This window comes from Heterocephalus glaber, unplaced genomic scaffold, assembly GCF_053883595.1.
Source record: "Heterocephalus glaber isolate CG9 unplaced genomic scaffold, H.glaber_assembly_v1.0 deba00001428, whole genome shotgun sequence".
NCBI lineage: Eukaryota > Metazoa > Chordata > Mammalia > Rodentia > Bathyergidae > Heterocephalus > Heterocephalus glaber.
The window spans coordinates 30,553,717-30,570,881 of record NW_028258293.1 but is presented as its reverse complement, the minus strand read 5'-3'; the positions used below and the strand labels follow the sequence as shown (position 1 = coordinate 30,570,881).

The following is a 17,165-nucleotide window of genomic DNA, read 5'->3' as shown; positions in this document are numbered from 1 at the left end:
TATCAGTTAAAACTGCATTGAGGAATGGTTCCTTGGTCATAATATTAAAATGATCATGAGATCTATGAGTTAAGCCACCATGCAGGACAAAAGCAGCTACTGGGGAGTCCACCTGTGAAGGATGTGTGTTGCTATATGCAATATGTAAACAGCCAGGGCTTTTGTTCAGGCTAGCCCCATCGTAACGTATCATGAGACATAGGTTCAAGAGGAATTTCAAAGCTGGGGGTAAAAAAATCAGGTCGGGTGAAGTGAATTCAATTTTTATTCTTCTATACAATACATGGATATATGGATAAATTTTCCTTAAAGAGCTTGCAACCCTGAGGCAACGTCCTTGGGTACATCACATATAAAGCAATAGCAAATGAAATCTGTAGGAATAACGGGACTTCAAAAACATAATTTAATATTTATGAAATTGCACACATACAAATAATATTCAATGCCTCATCTAGTCTCTTAAACCAACTGTCTCAACTGCTTTGCAGTTTGCACATTGGACTGCCTGACTCTATACATTGTCATATTCAATGCCTTCCTTTGACTGCAATTTAATAAATTAATATGGGATTTATATGTAGGAATTTTTGTCTGGTGAGTGTACTGCCAGAAGCATGCCTAGTTTTTGACCAAAGCACCTACCCAGATAAAAACTTTGGCTCTCAAAGGGAACTGGATGTCATCTGACTGCAGGAACCTCAGGTCCTTGAGGGTTTCCTGGATCCACTACAGGCAAGTTTTCATCTACTCTGAGGGCCACATCAAGGGTATGGCAGAAGAGGTGAAAGGTCACAGCTGATCAGAAGAGCTGGAACATCATGACTAAGGTTTTAGGCCAGTGAATGTGATGTCCTTGGTCTTCAGGATGCATGGCCCATCCACTGTGAACATGGGAGACAGTGAGGGCTACAGGTTCATTCACTGCAGTCCCTGGGTGCCAGGGCAGGGGCACAGGGACTGGGGATAAGGAAAGGATGATGGTCTGTTCATCAACCTTATAGATGGCCACAGACCGTCCTTCAGTAAACGGTGGAAAGCTATTCCTGAATATTCCATTTTCTCAAAGTTTTATAAACTATGATGAAGGCAAATGCTTATGAGAAACTAAAGGTGAGTTCATTATATTATTTATATATTATCATTTTCCCTCTGAGTATAACGTATAAGTGTAAATGAAAAGCAGACAAATGCCTATAAGGTGACTTGAGCTATAAGCTCTTTCAACTAGAGAGTGACTTTTGCCTTAAAACAATGATCAGGCCTGAAAAGCAAACCCTGAAAGCACAATCTTTGTCTGGCCCACGGAATCACAATGATCCTGAGTCCCTCCTCTAGTCCCAAAGTCTGTTTTTCTGAGGAATATCCTCCATTAATATTCATGTTGTGTCATAATTATTAAAAAGAGTAAGTGCAGCTTTATTCTCCTTTTGGGCAGTGATCCTGCCCTGGTCTTCCGATCTGCCTGCTCCCTTCACTTATCAGAACTCCTGCGTGGTCGGCGGAAGCTGGACACATTTTCATTCAGTGCATATATCCTCCGGGAGAACTCTTCAAATTCTCCCAGCACTTGTTCGTCACATTCCACTGCTACGGCACTGTCCACTGGAATGCAGTTAAATGCTTCTAGCTGGTCACCTGTGGTGAAGCCTGTGGCTTCCAGCCCGATGATTTCTTCTGCTTGCTCCACGGTACAGCAGAGCTCCGCTCCTGAGGCTGGGTGTAACTCACCTGGGAGCTGGACACTGGCAGAGCCAGCCTGCTCACCGGGCAGCAGAGTGCCATTGACTGTGGCCGGGTGCACAGAGAGGGCTTCTCCTGGTTCTCGGCTAGTGTTTACACTCACATGGCTGCTGTTCAAGCTATCATCGAAATCCACTTCTTTTTTCTGGTTTTCTTTGGAGAAGTCCAAGGAGGTGTCCAAGGAGGAGGACAGAAATGCTGTCTTTCTTTCGGATTCTCCCACAGAAGGGATGGTGGTCACTGGCTGCACTAATGTGGAGTCGTAACTGGGAGGAGGGGTTTTGTACTGGAGTCTCTCATTCTCTGAGCTGGCTCGTTTTCGATGTCCTTTGTCTGGCGATGGGATCCCCCCAGGGAAGCCTACATCTGCACCCCCAAACATGGAGCTTTGTCTCTTTGGAACAGGGATTGCACTGGAAGTGTGATGTCTATCACTAGAAGACAAAACAAAAAACGAGAAGTTACTTTCTGTTTCAGAACTTAGCTTAAGCCTTCTGGGTCAAGAGATAGGAAACAGCGTATTTTATATGTGAGATGATAAAACTAGATAATAATCAATCTTAGGCAGTATTTAACATAGTGTCTGAATATCAGAAATGACATGAAGCATGCTAGGTTCAACTCTGGAAGCTTCCTTCAAAAAGAATGCAGTATATTCAATATATATTTAAGAGGTAGAATGGGGATCAGAAACCATGGCGGGTAAGAAGAGATGCATGAACCAGAGGTCTGGCTCTGGAAAGAAAAGCACAAGAAGGGTGCAATCAATTCCACAGGCATCTGAGGGCTACCAACATTTTCTCTTATTTTTAATATTCCATACTTTTATCTTCATAAAGCAGTCATCTTCCTTTGGCGGATAAGTTAAATGGCTTGCCTATAATAATTTAGGATGGCTGTGACAAGATTAAACTGAAGCCCATGACCCATCACTTGAGGTCAACAGCCTTTCCAACACTCAACTGGCAATCATCCTGCCATTAGAGACCCAGCAGAGAAGCATCAAGGGGATTTTTTTCTTTTAAATGAAAAATTAACTTGAGAAATGCCCTCTCCTTTATAAGGCTAGCCATACACAGTTTACAAGACTTAGTATTCAGCACCTTCTTTTGAGGCTGAGTTACTCAAAGACATCTTTGAACCAGCAATAATGATCACGGTTCAGCTACACAAAACTTGATAGTTTCTGAAGCAATTTCAAATACATCATTTTGCTTGGTCCTTACAAAATCTTTGTCAAGAAAGCAGGGTGGAGATCAGTGAACTAGGACCAGAGGTTCCATTTGACCCAGCTAACCCCTTCTTGGTATCTTCCTGAAAGAATTAAAAGCATCTTACCAAAGTGCGAAACACACACACACACACACACACACACACACACACACACACACCCATGCTCATAGCAGCAGTTTGTAACAGCTAAACCTCTTTTGTTTTTTTAATAGCTAAATCTTGGAAACAACACAAATGCCCATCAACTGATGAATGGATAGAGGTGATGTGTTTTTTTTGTTATACAACAGAGTACTAGTCAGCCATAAATGAAAGATAAACTCGTGACATTTTAAGCTAAATGGATACACCTAGAAACCATACTCTTAAGTGAAATAAATTGGACACACGTGTAAATACTGCATTATTTCTCTGGTGTGAGAAACCGAAAGTGTAAATAAGGACCAAAATGTGTAATAGATATTGTGAAATAAGAAAAAAATGTGTAAATGGGAAGGGGCACAAGGGAGGGGAGAAAGAGAAAGGAAGGAAGGGAAAAGAAAAAAAAATGAGAAAAGAAAGATAAAATGGAAACAAAGCTCTTGGATGTAAGTAAGAAGGGGAGGAGGGGTAGAAGGGAGGGAAAAGAAATGGGAAAAAATATGAATCAGGAGATATCATGTACAGGTACAAATTCCATATGATGAATGTGATCATTATGTATAACTAAATTGTACCAATAAATTTAATTAATGATAAAAAATAGAATGATGGACAATTTTAGAAATAAAATTTAACCCATTAAAAAAAGAAATCAGGGTACACATTATTGCACTTAAGTCTGAAATAATAATCAGTTAATGGAAATATAGTACCCAGACTCTGGAAATGATGGTTGTATTATAGACTGTGACTAGCTTAGCCACCCCCAGATCACAGTTCTAGGTATTATTATACAAGGGTTGATCACAAAATATGGTGTGTAATTTAAATAAAAAATTACAACAGTAAAAGACACATTGTCATTAATCAACCTCAAAATACTCCTTTTGCTTTGAACACATTTATCCTATTATTCTTGCCACTTTCTGAGGTAGTTCTGGAAGTCTTATGTGAGTGTCTTTACGAGGTGACATAAAAAATACAGTGAATGCTGCTACAAGTGCCATCTAACAGAAAGACAGGCTTGTAAATATATTAGTGTGTCCTGATCCACCTTATTCACCAGATCTGGCACCATGAAACTTCTGGCTCTTTCCCAAAGTTCAAATGACTATGAATTAAGTCAAACTGTAAATCAATTCATGACATCAGGGCAACCACAACAGGGTAACTAAAGACAGTCATGAAAGAGGACTTCTAGAACTGCTTCAGAAAGTGGCAAGAATGATGGGATAAGTGTGTTCAAAGTAAGGGGGAGGATTTTGAGGGATATGAATGGAAATGTGACTTTTACTAATAATGTCTAAAAAGTTTTAACCATTTATTGTATGTTTTGATCATACATCATCACATGTGGCTGAAATCATATAAACTATGAGTTATAGGTACACACTGTGAGAGGCAGACAGACGCACAAACAGAAGAACCATTTAACTTGTGTTCCTTCAATGAGGAAACACAGAGAAGTTAAGTGGCTGTAAAAGGGTAGCCATGAAGCAGGAGTAGAGGCAGGACTTGGAATTACACACACTCAGCAGCTATCATTACATGTGCTAGGCCTGGGGTGGGAGTGCAGCAAAGGACACGTGCAAAACACAACAGCTCTGCTTCCAAGGTGCTTCTAATCTTGCAGGAGAAAGATCTCTGCAACTGTTCAAACAACAGATCTTCAAATTACAATGGCAGTAAATGCCCTAAAAAAGGAAGGGTCCTGGGCCGGGGATTTAGCTCAGTGGTTCTGGCGCCTGCCTTGCAAGCCAAGGACCTGAGTTTGATCCCTGGTATCAAAAAAAAAAAAAAAAAAAAAAAAAAAGGAAGGGTCCCTTCTACTTGTGTCCACAGTTACAACTCTGAAACCAGTTCAGAGCCCTTCTTCTCTCAGATGTTTTCCAATGTTGGATTACACTGTGTTCTCAGACACCCCAGCCAGGGTTACCCTCCTGGAGTATAGGTAACCACGGGGCTTCTAATTCATATGCCTGTCAGACCCTCTTGCATGGCTCTAAGGACAGGTGCCAAGAGAGCTTTCATAATTAGGGGTGGTCACTGGGGTGCTTATCAAACTGGGCAAGTAGACCCGTAAATTACTGTTTTTAGTTCTCAAGAAAAACAGAACAAAACCAAGCAAAATCTGCCCGCCTTAATCTAGGTTTGTACTTAATATGTTGACAAAACTCACAGTAATTGGGTAAGCTACACATTTTTGCCAGTCTTGTTTTTATTCTCCCACTTGCTGACAGTGTCCCTCTCCAAATGATTTTGCAGGTTGACTAGGTAAGCAAACCAAAGCAGAGCATCACCACCACCCACAGATGGTCTGCTCTTGCTTGAACAAGCCCATGAGGGCTGGGCAGTACCAGGGGAGCTAGCCTGCAAAAGGAAAGAACTTGCTGGGTGGGACTAGAGGCCAGGTGCTTAAGGGATCCCGGCTGTGAAGCGTGAAGGACCAGACACTCCCCTGCGCTGTCCTTAACCCCTGCCCCTCATACCCTGCTCCACTTCTCTACTGGGCTCCAGGTGGGCTAATAAGAGGCAAGGTAAGAGGCATAGGCCCTGTACTTAAGGAAGAGAGGGTTCTGTAGTCCCCAAAAGCTCTCCTTAACTGTGCACAACAGAAAAGTCATAAGATGTGACCATCCCTCTCAACAGGAAAAGAACAACCATTCCTGAGTATCGGTCATGTTTGTAGCACTGTGGAAAGTGCTCTGCACACTCAGAACCCTTACATCTGCCCACTCAGAACCCTTACATCTGCCCTCTGACAAAGGTGGGCAGGTCATGTAGGTTGTCCAAGGATGAAGACCCATGATGGAACTAGACTCTTCTGATTCTGAAGTGCATGCTGACTACGGCAACCCACATGAGAATTTCAGATTCAGATTCAATTAAGATTTTGTAAATGCCAACCAATGGTACACATAAGCGAAATGCCATTTCACAGGCCTTCTGGTTTTACTCAAAGCTCTACCTTAGCCTGGTATGTTGCTCCTCTTTTCCTGGATGGAGTCCAGCTTTGAGAGGTAGAGACTTTGCCATTTTCTGACATCATGATTCTGACTCTCTTCTCTCTTGGATTTTTATAAGAAGTCATGTAATGTCAGTGTCAGCAACAGGAAAATTATTAGTAAAACATTCTCCCTTAAAATGTTAAGAAAAGCTAGGCATAGTGGTTCATGCCTGTAATCCCAGTACTTGGAAGGCTGAAGCCGGAGGATCGCCACAAATTCAAGGCCAGCCTGGGCTACATAGTGAGTTCAGGACCAGCCTACAAAGTGAGAGACCTTTTCTCAAAAAACCAAACCAAACAACAAAACAAAACAAAACAAAAAATGGTAAGAAAATCAGTTATTTTGGATAAATAACTAAGTGTGCATATCTAAAGTTCATCCTTTTGTCACCACATTTTTTCTTCCCACCATCATTTTCAGCTGTGTGGGATGAAATCTTTAAATTTTTATTAAAGCCTTTCTTACACTTCAAAAAATCTAAATAAAACAATATTGTCTTGGTGAGTCTGGGCCATCACTATGCCAACATAGTACTAAGCAATGACATAGTAAAAAGCTCAGGGGTTTTCAGTGACATAGGTTTCTCAAAGCTTTAGTTTTTCTGTGTCCCCTCTCCCTCCTGGGCTGTGTCAGGACTCCTGCCAGCCATGGCTTCTCTATTCTTTTAAAAAATGTTCTGCTCTTTGTCAGCTGTGTTCTTCTAAAACTGATGTGCTGAGAACTGCGTGCCAAGTAGGAGTAGGAAGAATCAGAATGAGGGCTTCAGAATGCTTTATCATAAAGAGCTCTGATATATTATTTTAGCTGCCCAGAATTAATTTTTTACCACTTCCAGGATCTTAGCTATATTTCTGATTTTTAAGGTAGTTGAACTATAAATGGTGATGATTACATTAAAATTTACACACAAATTACATTAATGAGTGTAATTAATGTGATTACATTAAAACTGACATCTACAAACATGTGCATTTTAAATTATTACACTAATTTAAACTCTCATAGGAAGACAAACTTATAAACTATCTAAAAGATAAAAATCATCAACACAAGCCTATTTTCTATCATATAACTACCTTTTTGGGGTTGGATACTAGGGATTGAACCCAGGACTCATACATGCAAGGCAAGGGTTCCACCACTAAGCTACATCCCCAGCCCTTTTTATTTTTTATTTTGAGACAAGTTTTCACTAAATTGCTCACGTGGGACTTGTACTTGTGATCCTCCTGCTTCAGACTCCCAAGTAGCTAGGATTATAGGCATCAGCCACCACACCTGGCAAATAACTATTACTTTTGGATATTTTCATTTCAGACTGATTTTATGTATGTGTATTTAGTTAAAAAAACTAAAGTTTTATTTGTAGCATATATACATAACTGTATCTTGATGTAGTTTGTTATTAAAACCTCTTAGTAAAAATACTTTTAATGGCTGCTCTACTGAAGGGAATATGGTAATTTACTTAATTATTCCCGTATTTTTATAGGTTGAGAATGTTTCTGAACTTTTCCTAGTGAAACAAAAAACTGCTGAGAGCATCTTTATATAAAAATATAATGCATATTTTTAATAAAGTAATTTTAATTTTCACATTTAACAGAAGATTTTGAGAAGGGCCTGTCATTACATATTTTAGTACATGCTAACGTTAAAGAGCATTTTATCCCTACTATTGCCTAAAAAGAGAAAGGTAGCAGACAAAAAGGTCAATAATCAACCAAAAATGAAGAATGCTCAAGTTTTAACATTCTTTTTATCTGACTACTATCATGTTTTATGATTATTTTATTTCAATGAAAATTTTGAAACTCAGATTTACTAAATTATATGACTAATTTTTAAATGCTAAAGTCAATTTACATATTAATGTCAAATGACATTATTACATTATGTAAGTTATGATGAAAGTCTTACAGAGTTTCTACTCTTTAAAGACAACCAAGGGAGGGCCACAGATTTAGCTCAGTGGTTCTGTCGCCTGCCTTGCAAGTGCAAGGACCCGAGTTCGATCCCCACTACAAAAAAAAAAAAAGACAACCAAGGGAGTGCTTGCGTGTTATGCACAAGGTCCAGGTTCCATGTCCAGCACCCCAAAGAAAAAGGAAGTGTTTGGGTTGGGGCTGCAGCTCAGTAGTAGAGCATACGATTAACATGGTGAGCCTTGTGTTCACCCCAGTACTGCCAACCACCCCCTGCAAACCCAACCCAAAACCTGGGAAAGCTTAAATGTGGGTGGAAGGAGTGGGTACAGCAGGAAACATGGTAATTTTGCTTTACCCTCCACTCCCATCAAGTGGCCCTATTTCTGGAGCTCTTAATTTGGGGGTGGAGAGCCTGAAGTTCAAGCAACTGGGTTGAGTCCATCAGTTCAAGGCACACCTTTTCCTCATCAGCCATTTGCCTCTGGTGGGTATCTCTTGCAGTCTGGCTTAGGTTCAAACTGGGAACATGAAATCTGAGTTTAATGCTACAATTAAAAAGAATTTTTAAAAAAGTACCCCAAAGATATTGTGATTGCACATTTACTAGGCTGTAGTTTAGTGAAGCATGGCATAGTTTGTTGACTAACTGAACCATATTGGAGACTGTTAAATTACTTCATAATAAACCTTTTGCTGTAGGTAAAAGAGCATTTCCCAGGGTCACAAACAATGATGAGGGAAATGCTAAGTGGCTTGGAGTTAAGAGGTCAAAGAAGACAGTCTGGTTTAAATTTCATTTCTTTGGAACAAGTTTTCTCTGAGTTCTCCAAATTAAAGTGATTAATTTCTTTCTCATTCCATGAGTTCTTACTTCTTGCAGTCAAGTTACCTTTTCTTATCTCTTCAGCTCTAACAAGACACAGTGGTCTGGAGAAAGGATGTATGAGGTCCTGGATTCCACTCCCAGCTCAGCCCTCTGACCCCAAGTATTTGCAGTTACAACTTCATTGCTCATTAGCTATGAGCTGTGAACAGCTTTCTCCTTTGAACAATAGATCATTGGATGATGGTAAAGATTAAACAAAATAATTCACTTAAAATCTCTGGCAGAATGCCTGGCACACACACTAATGGCAGTAGTAGCTACAATTGTGGTTGCTGTCATTATGATTCGCTTCCATAGGTTCAAAATTCCAAAAGTATTGTCCTTATTTTACAGAAGGGGCAACTAAGGCTCAATGACATTCATCTCCGGCACAGGAGTAGAGTAACAGGTGGCATAGGAAAGACCAGAATCTAGACCTCCTTTGTTCCGCTGTTCTCTCTCACACAGCCCCTGCTTAAAAAAGGAACCACACTCTTTCCACTCGCCTGCATCTCCACTTCTGTACTTCAAGGAGCTAGAGGCAAGAAGCAAATAAAGAATTAAAGCAAAAGGTAGAAGAGTTTTGGAGAAAAAGGACCAAATCAATCAGCAGACTTATTCTGGCCAATGTGCATGGGCACCCCCCCCCCCTTTGGGGAATGGGATGGGGAAGGCTTCAAGCAGAAATGCTCAAAACACCCCTTTGTAGATGATCTACCAACTACTTCAAGACTATAAAAACTCCTGAATGAGGAGTGTCATGTTGAGCACTTTTGTAACCATTACATGAACATCTTGTCAATGAAGCCAATCTGGGACCTGGCAGAACCAGTTTACTGTACTCCATCATCTTTGCCCCACCATCATCTTCTCCTCTTCCTTTTGCTGTTGGTTTTACTGTCTGAAGTTATAACCTTTTGCAGAAAAGAGATGAGAACAGAGAAAGCAAGCTAGGAAACTACCAGTCCAACATGTGGTCTCAGTTCCACATTTGCCATATGTAATAACAGGTAGCTCCACCACTGAGAAACGCATACACTGGGGAAGCACTTTTCTGTTCATAATCTCCATTTCTTCTTCTGTAAAATGGGTATATCCATCCAAAAGTCATTGCAGTAAGGATTAAATGAAAGGTACAAGTAAAATTCTTGGTATCATAAGTAGGCAGTCAATAAATTATTGAAATAATAGTAACTAACATTTGTGAAGTGCTGAGGTAAGCACTCTTGTTAACAGCTTTATACATACATGTTAATCTTCACAACGTGTCTATGAAATATTACAAACATAATCATCATTTTACAGATGAAGAACCTGAAGCATGGAGGTTAGATAGAAAGCTATGATTTAGCCAACCCTGTCTGACTACAGAGATGTTAGTCCCCTTCTTGCTTCCAATTCCTGGGACCTTTAAGGCTTCTGTGGCCACCAAAGCACCTACATTTGCTCTCTATTTCTATATGAAGGAAGAGTGAGAGTCAGATGAATAATTTTTTTTTTTTTTTTTTGGTACTGGAGATCGAACTCGGGACCTTGTGCTTGCAAGGCAGGCAGCAGAACCACTGAGCTAAATCCCGGCCTAAGATGAATAATTTTTAGGTCAAGTGAACTGGCATTTTTTTCTTCTCTCTTCCTGACTACATTGAGTATGTTTGGCTTTTTTGACTTTCTAGGCCTTGTTATATATACTGCTAGGCATTCTAAACATCAATTATGAACAGAAATAAATTCTGCCAGGAAAGGATGTAAATATGAAAACTTAGGGGAAAATGAAGCAAAGAAAGAATGAAAAGATTTACCACATCAGGAGAGTTCTTGAAGCTGGAATGGGTTTTTCTTTGAAAATAGGTTTTTTTTTTTTCTCTTTTTCTCTAGGCTCTTTCAGATACTTGTGGTTGTTTTATCTGACTATAACTAGGTCTCACACTGTAGTATTAGGAAAGAGCACAATTCACAGCCTCAGATATGTGTCTTTCCCTCCCTATGAAATGTTTCCTCTGAGGAACATTACTAGATCACAGCTGGTCAAAACACTAAATCCTGATTGTCTGGACTGTGGCCAAAATCTACAGCTACAACTCGGTGGAATAAGAATATTTGAAAAGAAAAAAAAAAACTTTTAAACAACATTTGATCTTCTTCTTTCTCTCCCCTTGTAGCAAGCTATGACCTCATGGCAGTGAGACCTCTACATAGAGGTGTTTAAGTTGGTTTACAGCCATCAGAAATGTTTGAAGCTCTAGGTACTACTCTGCGCCAATATCATGTCAACTGTGCTAAAAAGCAATAATTGTTTCTCACCTTCTTAAAGATTACTGCTTAAATAATGCAGACAGGGCTGCACAGAGTGCCAAAAGCAGGCTGCCAAGGCGAAGCGGAGGTAGAACTACGTCTTTTGGCAGCTAAGAAATGATGACATAAAGTTAGTTTTTCAAAAAAACAACCTCCATAATTTAGGCTACTATCCCTTTTCAAAATTCAGCAGAGGGTGGGATTTGTCTTTCTCCTTTCCCTCTCTCAGATCAAGTAGAAGCGCCGAGCCTCCTTTCTTAAAAGCCAAATTTAACAGCTAGATCTTATCTCCCAGGAGGCAGCTTGGGTTAATAGTTTTAAGCATGCAGGCTCCTGGCCACAGGCAACAATCTTAAGGACTCTCACCATTACCAGATAAATATAAGTGCTTAATCTTTGGCCTGGATGCTAACAAAAACACCATACCAAACAAAAATAGAAACAATCGGGTCAAAAACACAGGCTGAGGGCTGGGGATTTAGTTCAGTGGTTCCGGCGCCTGCCTCGCAAGCGCAAGGTCCCGAGTTCGATCCCCAGTACCAAAAAACAAAACAAAACACAGGCTGAAATGTGTGCCAGTGGTCACTTTTCCCCCGGGCTCAGTTTGGAAGGTTTCCTGCCAAAGTCTAACTAAAAACAAAGTGTAAAAAGGCATCGTATAAGAAGGGAGTCTTTAGATTTTATTTAAATTGAGTAGTGATGGAAAGATGAATCTGTGAAACAGAAAGTTCCACAGGCAAAGGACAAAATAAGCAAGCTGAGGAAATCCAGTTCCCCAGGTGATGTGATGGCAGGACTTGGCCATCAGGCCTCCTCGGCAGCAGAGCCAAGCTTGGAGAAGCAGGCCCAGCGCAGGCCAGCAGTCAGAGCACGAGGGATGTGGACAGGCCAGAGTCCATGTAGAGTTCAGTCCAGTCTCAATACCGAGCACCCTGGAATCACAGAGTACACAGTGATCCCCCAGGGAGACAGAGAGGTCCTGGGACAGGTCAAGTCAACCACTTCACCCATCAGCTTTCACTTTCAGAAATCATCAGACAAATTAATGTACTAAAGTTACAGTCAGGCAATCAATATTATGTGGACTATAAAATGGTCTGTAGAAAGACATAACCCATCTTGATGTCATTTATACAAGCGCATAAGTAACACCATACAACAGAACATGTAAAGAACAGGAAAGAGATGCCAGCAAGGATACCTGGGGACCCCTTGGAGTGTCTGGACAGCACTTGAGACTTGCAAATAATGAATTGTTTATGCTAAAAGCTACAAACCCCCCCCCCCCAAACCCCAAACCCCAAAAAAGCCAGAACTCAAAATTTGCCAGGGAAATCAGAGGAACAGTAATTTCACAGAGCCCAGCCCTAGGAAGGACTTGATAGGGAAATTAAAACTTTGGTCAGAGAATGCCTTGGAATTTTAAAACTAGACTTGGAAGGGAGCTAAAGGAAGCATAAGACTCCCGAGGCCAGTGAAAGAAACTGTGAAATGAAGTCTTTGAAAGACACTGCTATAGCTGTGCTACCATTGGATTTCTAATAAACTCTCATGTAAACCAAACCATGAGACTTTGGCTGTTTGTTATTTAAAAGAAAAATAGATAGCTCTGCCACTATTTTCAGAGATGTCAAGGTACTGGGCAGAAATGCCTAATTTATATTTGGCCACCAGTGAATTACTGCTTGGGAAGAGACCGAAGGACTTTTGGGATATGGGTTCAGCAATCACATCCTTTGGAATCCTCTGTGCTACCAAAGGAGGGGTTACATATAATTTTATGCTTATTAATGGGACAATTGGCAAATTATGTCTACTACCCACCAGGCATTGCACTAGACTGTGGAAAAAGCCACGGTTCCTGCTTTTGTGGGGCCTATTGTGTAGTTCTGTAACTCAGAATCACAGATATAAATGTAAACCAACAAGCTCTGACACATAAGATAAAGGTGTGTCATGGGCTAAGAAAGCCATAACAGAGAACGGATCCAGAAAAAGCCAAGCTTTGAAGGGTAAATTCTTCAGTAGATGAAGAATGAGCTGGTGTGAAAGTATTTGCCTGGGAGAAAAAAGGCAGATAGCAAGATCCTGTGTCAAGAAGGTGAACAATGTTTGAGGACCCAAAAGGGCAGCAAGTGAGGAGCTATATGGTAAAAGATGAATATAGAGAGGAAAACAAAAATAGAAGCTCACAGCCATGTTTATGTTCTTTTGTCCTTTAGTCATTAAAGTATGCTACATAGCATGGATCTGGAATGTCCCCCATAGGACCTGTGTTGAAGGCGTGGTTCCCAGTTTGGTGGTAATGGAATTTTAAGAGGTGGGGCCTAGTGGGATGTCATAGGTCATTGGCGGTGTGCTCTCAAAGGAGATAGTGGGAGTACAACTCCTCCTTCTTCCTCTTTTCTGCATTTTGGCCATGAGGTTAAAAGTTTTGCTATACCGTATGTGACTGCAACAGTGCAACAGGTCCCTTCCTCCAGAGGTCTGAAAGCAATGGGTCTGTCCCAGCATGGACTGAAACCACCAAAACTTTGAACCAAATCCACCCTATCTACCCCAGGATTGAACTTGGGGCCTTCACACTAAGCTGCATTCCCCAGTCTTTTTTCGAGACAGGCTCTTGCTAAGTTGCTAAATCACAGGCATGCACCGTCATGCCTGACTAACCTTTTCTTTTCCTAAGTTATTTCAGGTATCTGTCATAGTGATAGAAAGCTAATTTAACATGAAGTGTTTTAGGCAAGGGTATGTGTGCGTGTGTGTGTGTGTTTACACACATGCACATGTGAGAGAAAGGGAGACAGGAAAGGGGAGGAGGGAGAGGGAGTGAGAGAGAACACATTTGTAGTATGCATACAGGAGAGTCAAAAGGAAGGGCATTTAAGGCAGAATAAAATACAGCATGTGTGTAGTCCAGCTGTGCAGCCAGATCTTGGTAAATGGTGTGTGTAACTTAGTCTTCTATTTCTTAAACTCTATTCCTCCACTTTCCAATCTAACTTCATACTGAGTACACAGTAGATACTCAGTGAATATATTGGTTTTATGAATAAATAGATTTAATTAGTTGTACTCAAAATGAAAAATTTGGGGTTTTAAAAATTTTGTTTTTGGCAAGTGTTGAGAAGTATTCAACTAAGGTATAAAAATTGTGCAAGGGTTACAACATGGAAAACAAAACTAAACCTAAAGTTACAGTAAATCTAAATGACGAAAAATGTAACCATTAAAATGGTGCTAAAAAGTTTTTTAATGGCATTGGTTAAGATGCTTAAGATGCAGTATTAGACGAAAAAATAGAACATATAACTATAAAGCTATGCTGTTCAATAATGTAGCCAATGGTAACTTGTTCCTGGCACTTGACATGTAGCTAGTCTGATCTGAAATGTGCTATAAGTGCAAAATATCTATGGGGTTTAGAAGGCTTAGTATGAAAAAAGGGAGGGTAAAACATTTTATTAATAATTTTAGAAATGATTACATGTTGACAAGATTATTTTGGATAATCTGGACTTGATTAGGTTTAAATCAAACATATTATTACAATTAACTTAGCGAATTCTTTTTGTCTTATAATGTGCCTGCCAAAAGAATGGATTTACATAGGTGGCTTACATTATATTAATATGGAATAGCACTTACATAAAGGATAGAATCTTGATCAGATAAATACTTAGGAAACTGGCTAACACAACAGTGTTTTTTAATCTCTGGATTGTTAAGCTATTGTCTTCCCTCTTTCTGCATATTTTTACAACTCCCAAATTCTATTTATTGGGCACCTATTATAATTAAAAGGAATAAACAGAAATAAAACATAAAAACAAAGAGAAAAGATCTCAATTTTGTTCCAAGCCTTGGTTGCTGGAGGTGGAGAAAAGCCTGGGGATACCCGAACAGCCTGCTCTCACTGGTGGGAGGTTAGTGCACAAAGGATGTCGGACAGCTGTTCTCCATCCTGACTGAAGACAGAAAAAAGAGGAAATGGGTGTCAACCGCAGGAGGGGGCCTGTAAGTTAAATATAGGGAAGAATTTCCTGAAGTAAGGGTGTTTAAACTCTGGAATGAGTTATGGAAGGAGCCTGGTCCCCCAAGGTCTTTTAAAACACTGCAGATACCCATATGCCTTGTGTGTTCCTGTCTAGAGGTAGGGAGATAACTTGTCAAGGTTCCCTCTATAAGAGCTATCGTAGAGTAAATAACTCTTATAAAACTTTCTATTTCATTTACTTTTGACTAGGCTTCACTTTCTTAACAAGGATGCCAGCCTGCAAGCCATGCTCTCATAGGGGAGCCCATGTGGTAGTACCTCTGTAAGTAGTACTCTAGAGACTCTAAAGGCAACATTATTTGATCTAAATTTAAAAACCAATGTCAGCTGGACATGCTTTTTTAAGTCCCTTGGGGGGGAGTCACATGCCAGAATTCAGTTCTGAATTCAGCTTAAGCATGATGGAAGGGAGGGAAGAGGGTAGACCTGTTTTTCAAAAGCTTTTAATACTGGGTGCTCTCTCATTTTCACAGGTAAATACATGGTTTAGCTTCAAAGTAAAACTATCACTGTGATTTTAAAGAAAGTAGATTGGCTCGTTTATTTTAGACTTTCATTATTCTCAGTTTTATTTTCCTAAAATGTGCCAAAGTTCTCAGATACTTTCTTTTGCTACGCCTTTTTATTTAAAGCTGTTGAGCTTGATTGTATTTACCAAGAGAAACAGACACTAGGTCAGAAGCAGGTCAGTGGAATGATGTGGCGATTTCACCACTGAAGTGAGATGCCTTCACCTAAAGGCATGTGTTGCTTTTCTCAGCACTAAACAACAGTGTCCACTGAACACTCCATGGGATCTGAAGGAACAGCCCAGCATGCTTCTCCTCATTGTTCTGTCCTTGCCAAGCTCAGAGACTGACTCAGTCTCTTTAAAGCTGGTGCACCACCCTAGAACTTCAAACAGGTCAGTCTAAGGTTGTCCTCCAACACTGTAGTACTGCCCACTGAAGTTGCAAATCAGGCCCTAAGTCACAAGTGACTGTGACAGTGAACAATGCATAGGAATATTTTTGCAAGCCATGCCCTTCAAAATATTTAATTTGTCTTATCTGTTCCTTTAGATTAAAAACTAAACAACTGTCAACTAGGCAAAGGCAGAGCAAATCTTACACTTTGAATCTTCCCTCATCTCTTGAACAGTGCTATATGTATAGGAGACAGTTAATGAATTGTCAAATGGATGAATAATACTTAGTAATACTTTATTTAGTTCTTAGTTTGTAAATGATGTTAACAGACATTATCTCATTTGTTCCATACAACTATGCATGGTAAATAGGGATGGTGCTATTAAACTTCTTAAAAAACTGACACTCAAAAAACAATTTAGGACGGCTGGGGATTTAGCTCAGTGGTTTCTGCCACCTGCCTTGCAAGCGTAAGGTCCAGAGTTCAATCCCCAGTACCAAAAAACAAAACACAAAATAACAAAACAAAAAAACAATTTAGGAAGAGAGGTGAAATTGGAACCCCCATTTTCCATCCTCAAATCTAGTGTTCCTTCCTCTGAATCATACTGTCTTGCATAAAAGTGGTAGTTTAAGTTTTATAATCAGGATAAGTGAAAGTATAAAAAAATTCCATGAGTAAAACAAGACAGATGGCTTTGCAATCTTGTTTTTATCATGTCTTATTCAGTACTGAGGATTAAACCCAGGGCCTTCACAATGAGTGACATCCTCAGCCCTATTTTGAGACAGGGTCTTGCTAAATTGCCAGATTGCCCAGACTGGGCTCCAACTTGTGATTCTCTTGGCTCAGCTCCCAGGGTGCTGAGATTACAAGTGTGTGCTACTATGCTCAGCTAGAGCAAACATGTTTTAGGCCACTCATCCAACCATTGTGCTTCCTTATTCTTGTTATTTAATCAATGGAATTGAAAAAAATAAACATTTTTT

General features: G+C 40.1%; 1 protein-coding gene across 9 annotated transcripts in view; it reads right to left on the bottom strand.

The window, feature by feature from the left end:
• Positions 1-247: 247 nt before the first annotated feature.
• The window catches only part of Uvrag (UV radiation resistance associated), a 360,643-nt gene continuing 343,725 nt past the window's right edge, over positions 248-17,165 (bottom strand). For all 9 annotated transcript variants that reach the window (XM_087211958.1, XM_087211956.1, XM_087211960.1 and 6 more), the window contains one exon: positions 248-2,177. In XM_087211958.1, coding sequence (XP_087068084.1) covers positions 1,475-2,177 — 703 coding nt within the window. In that variant the 3' untranslated portion in view covers positions 248-1,474. The remainder of the gene's footprint in view (positions 2,178-17,165) is intronic.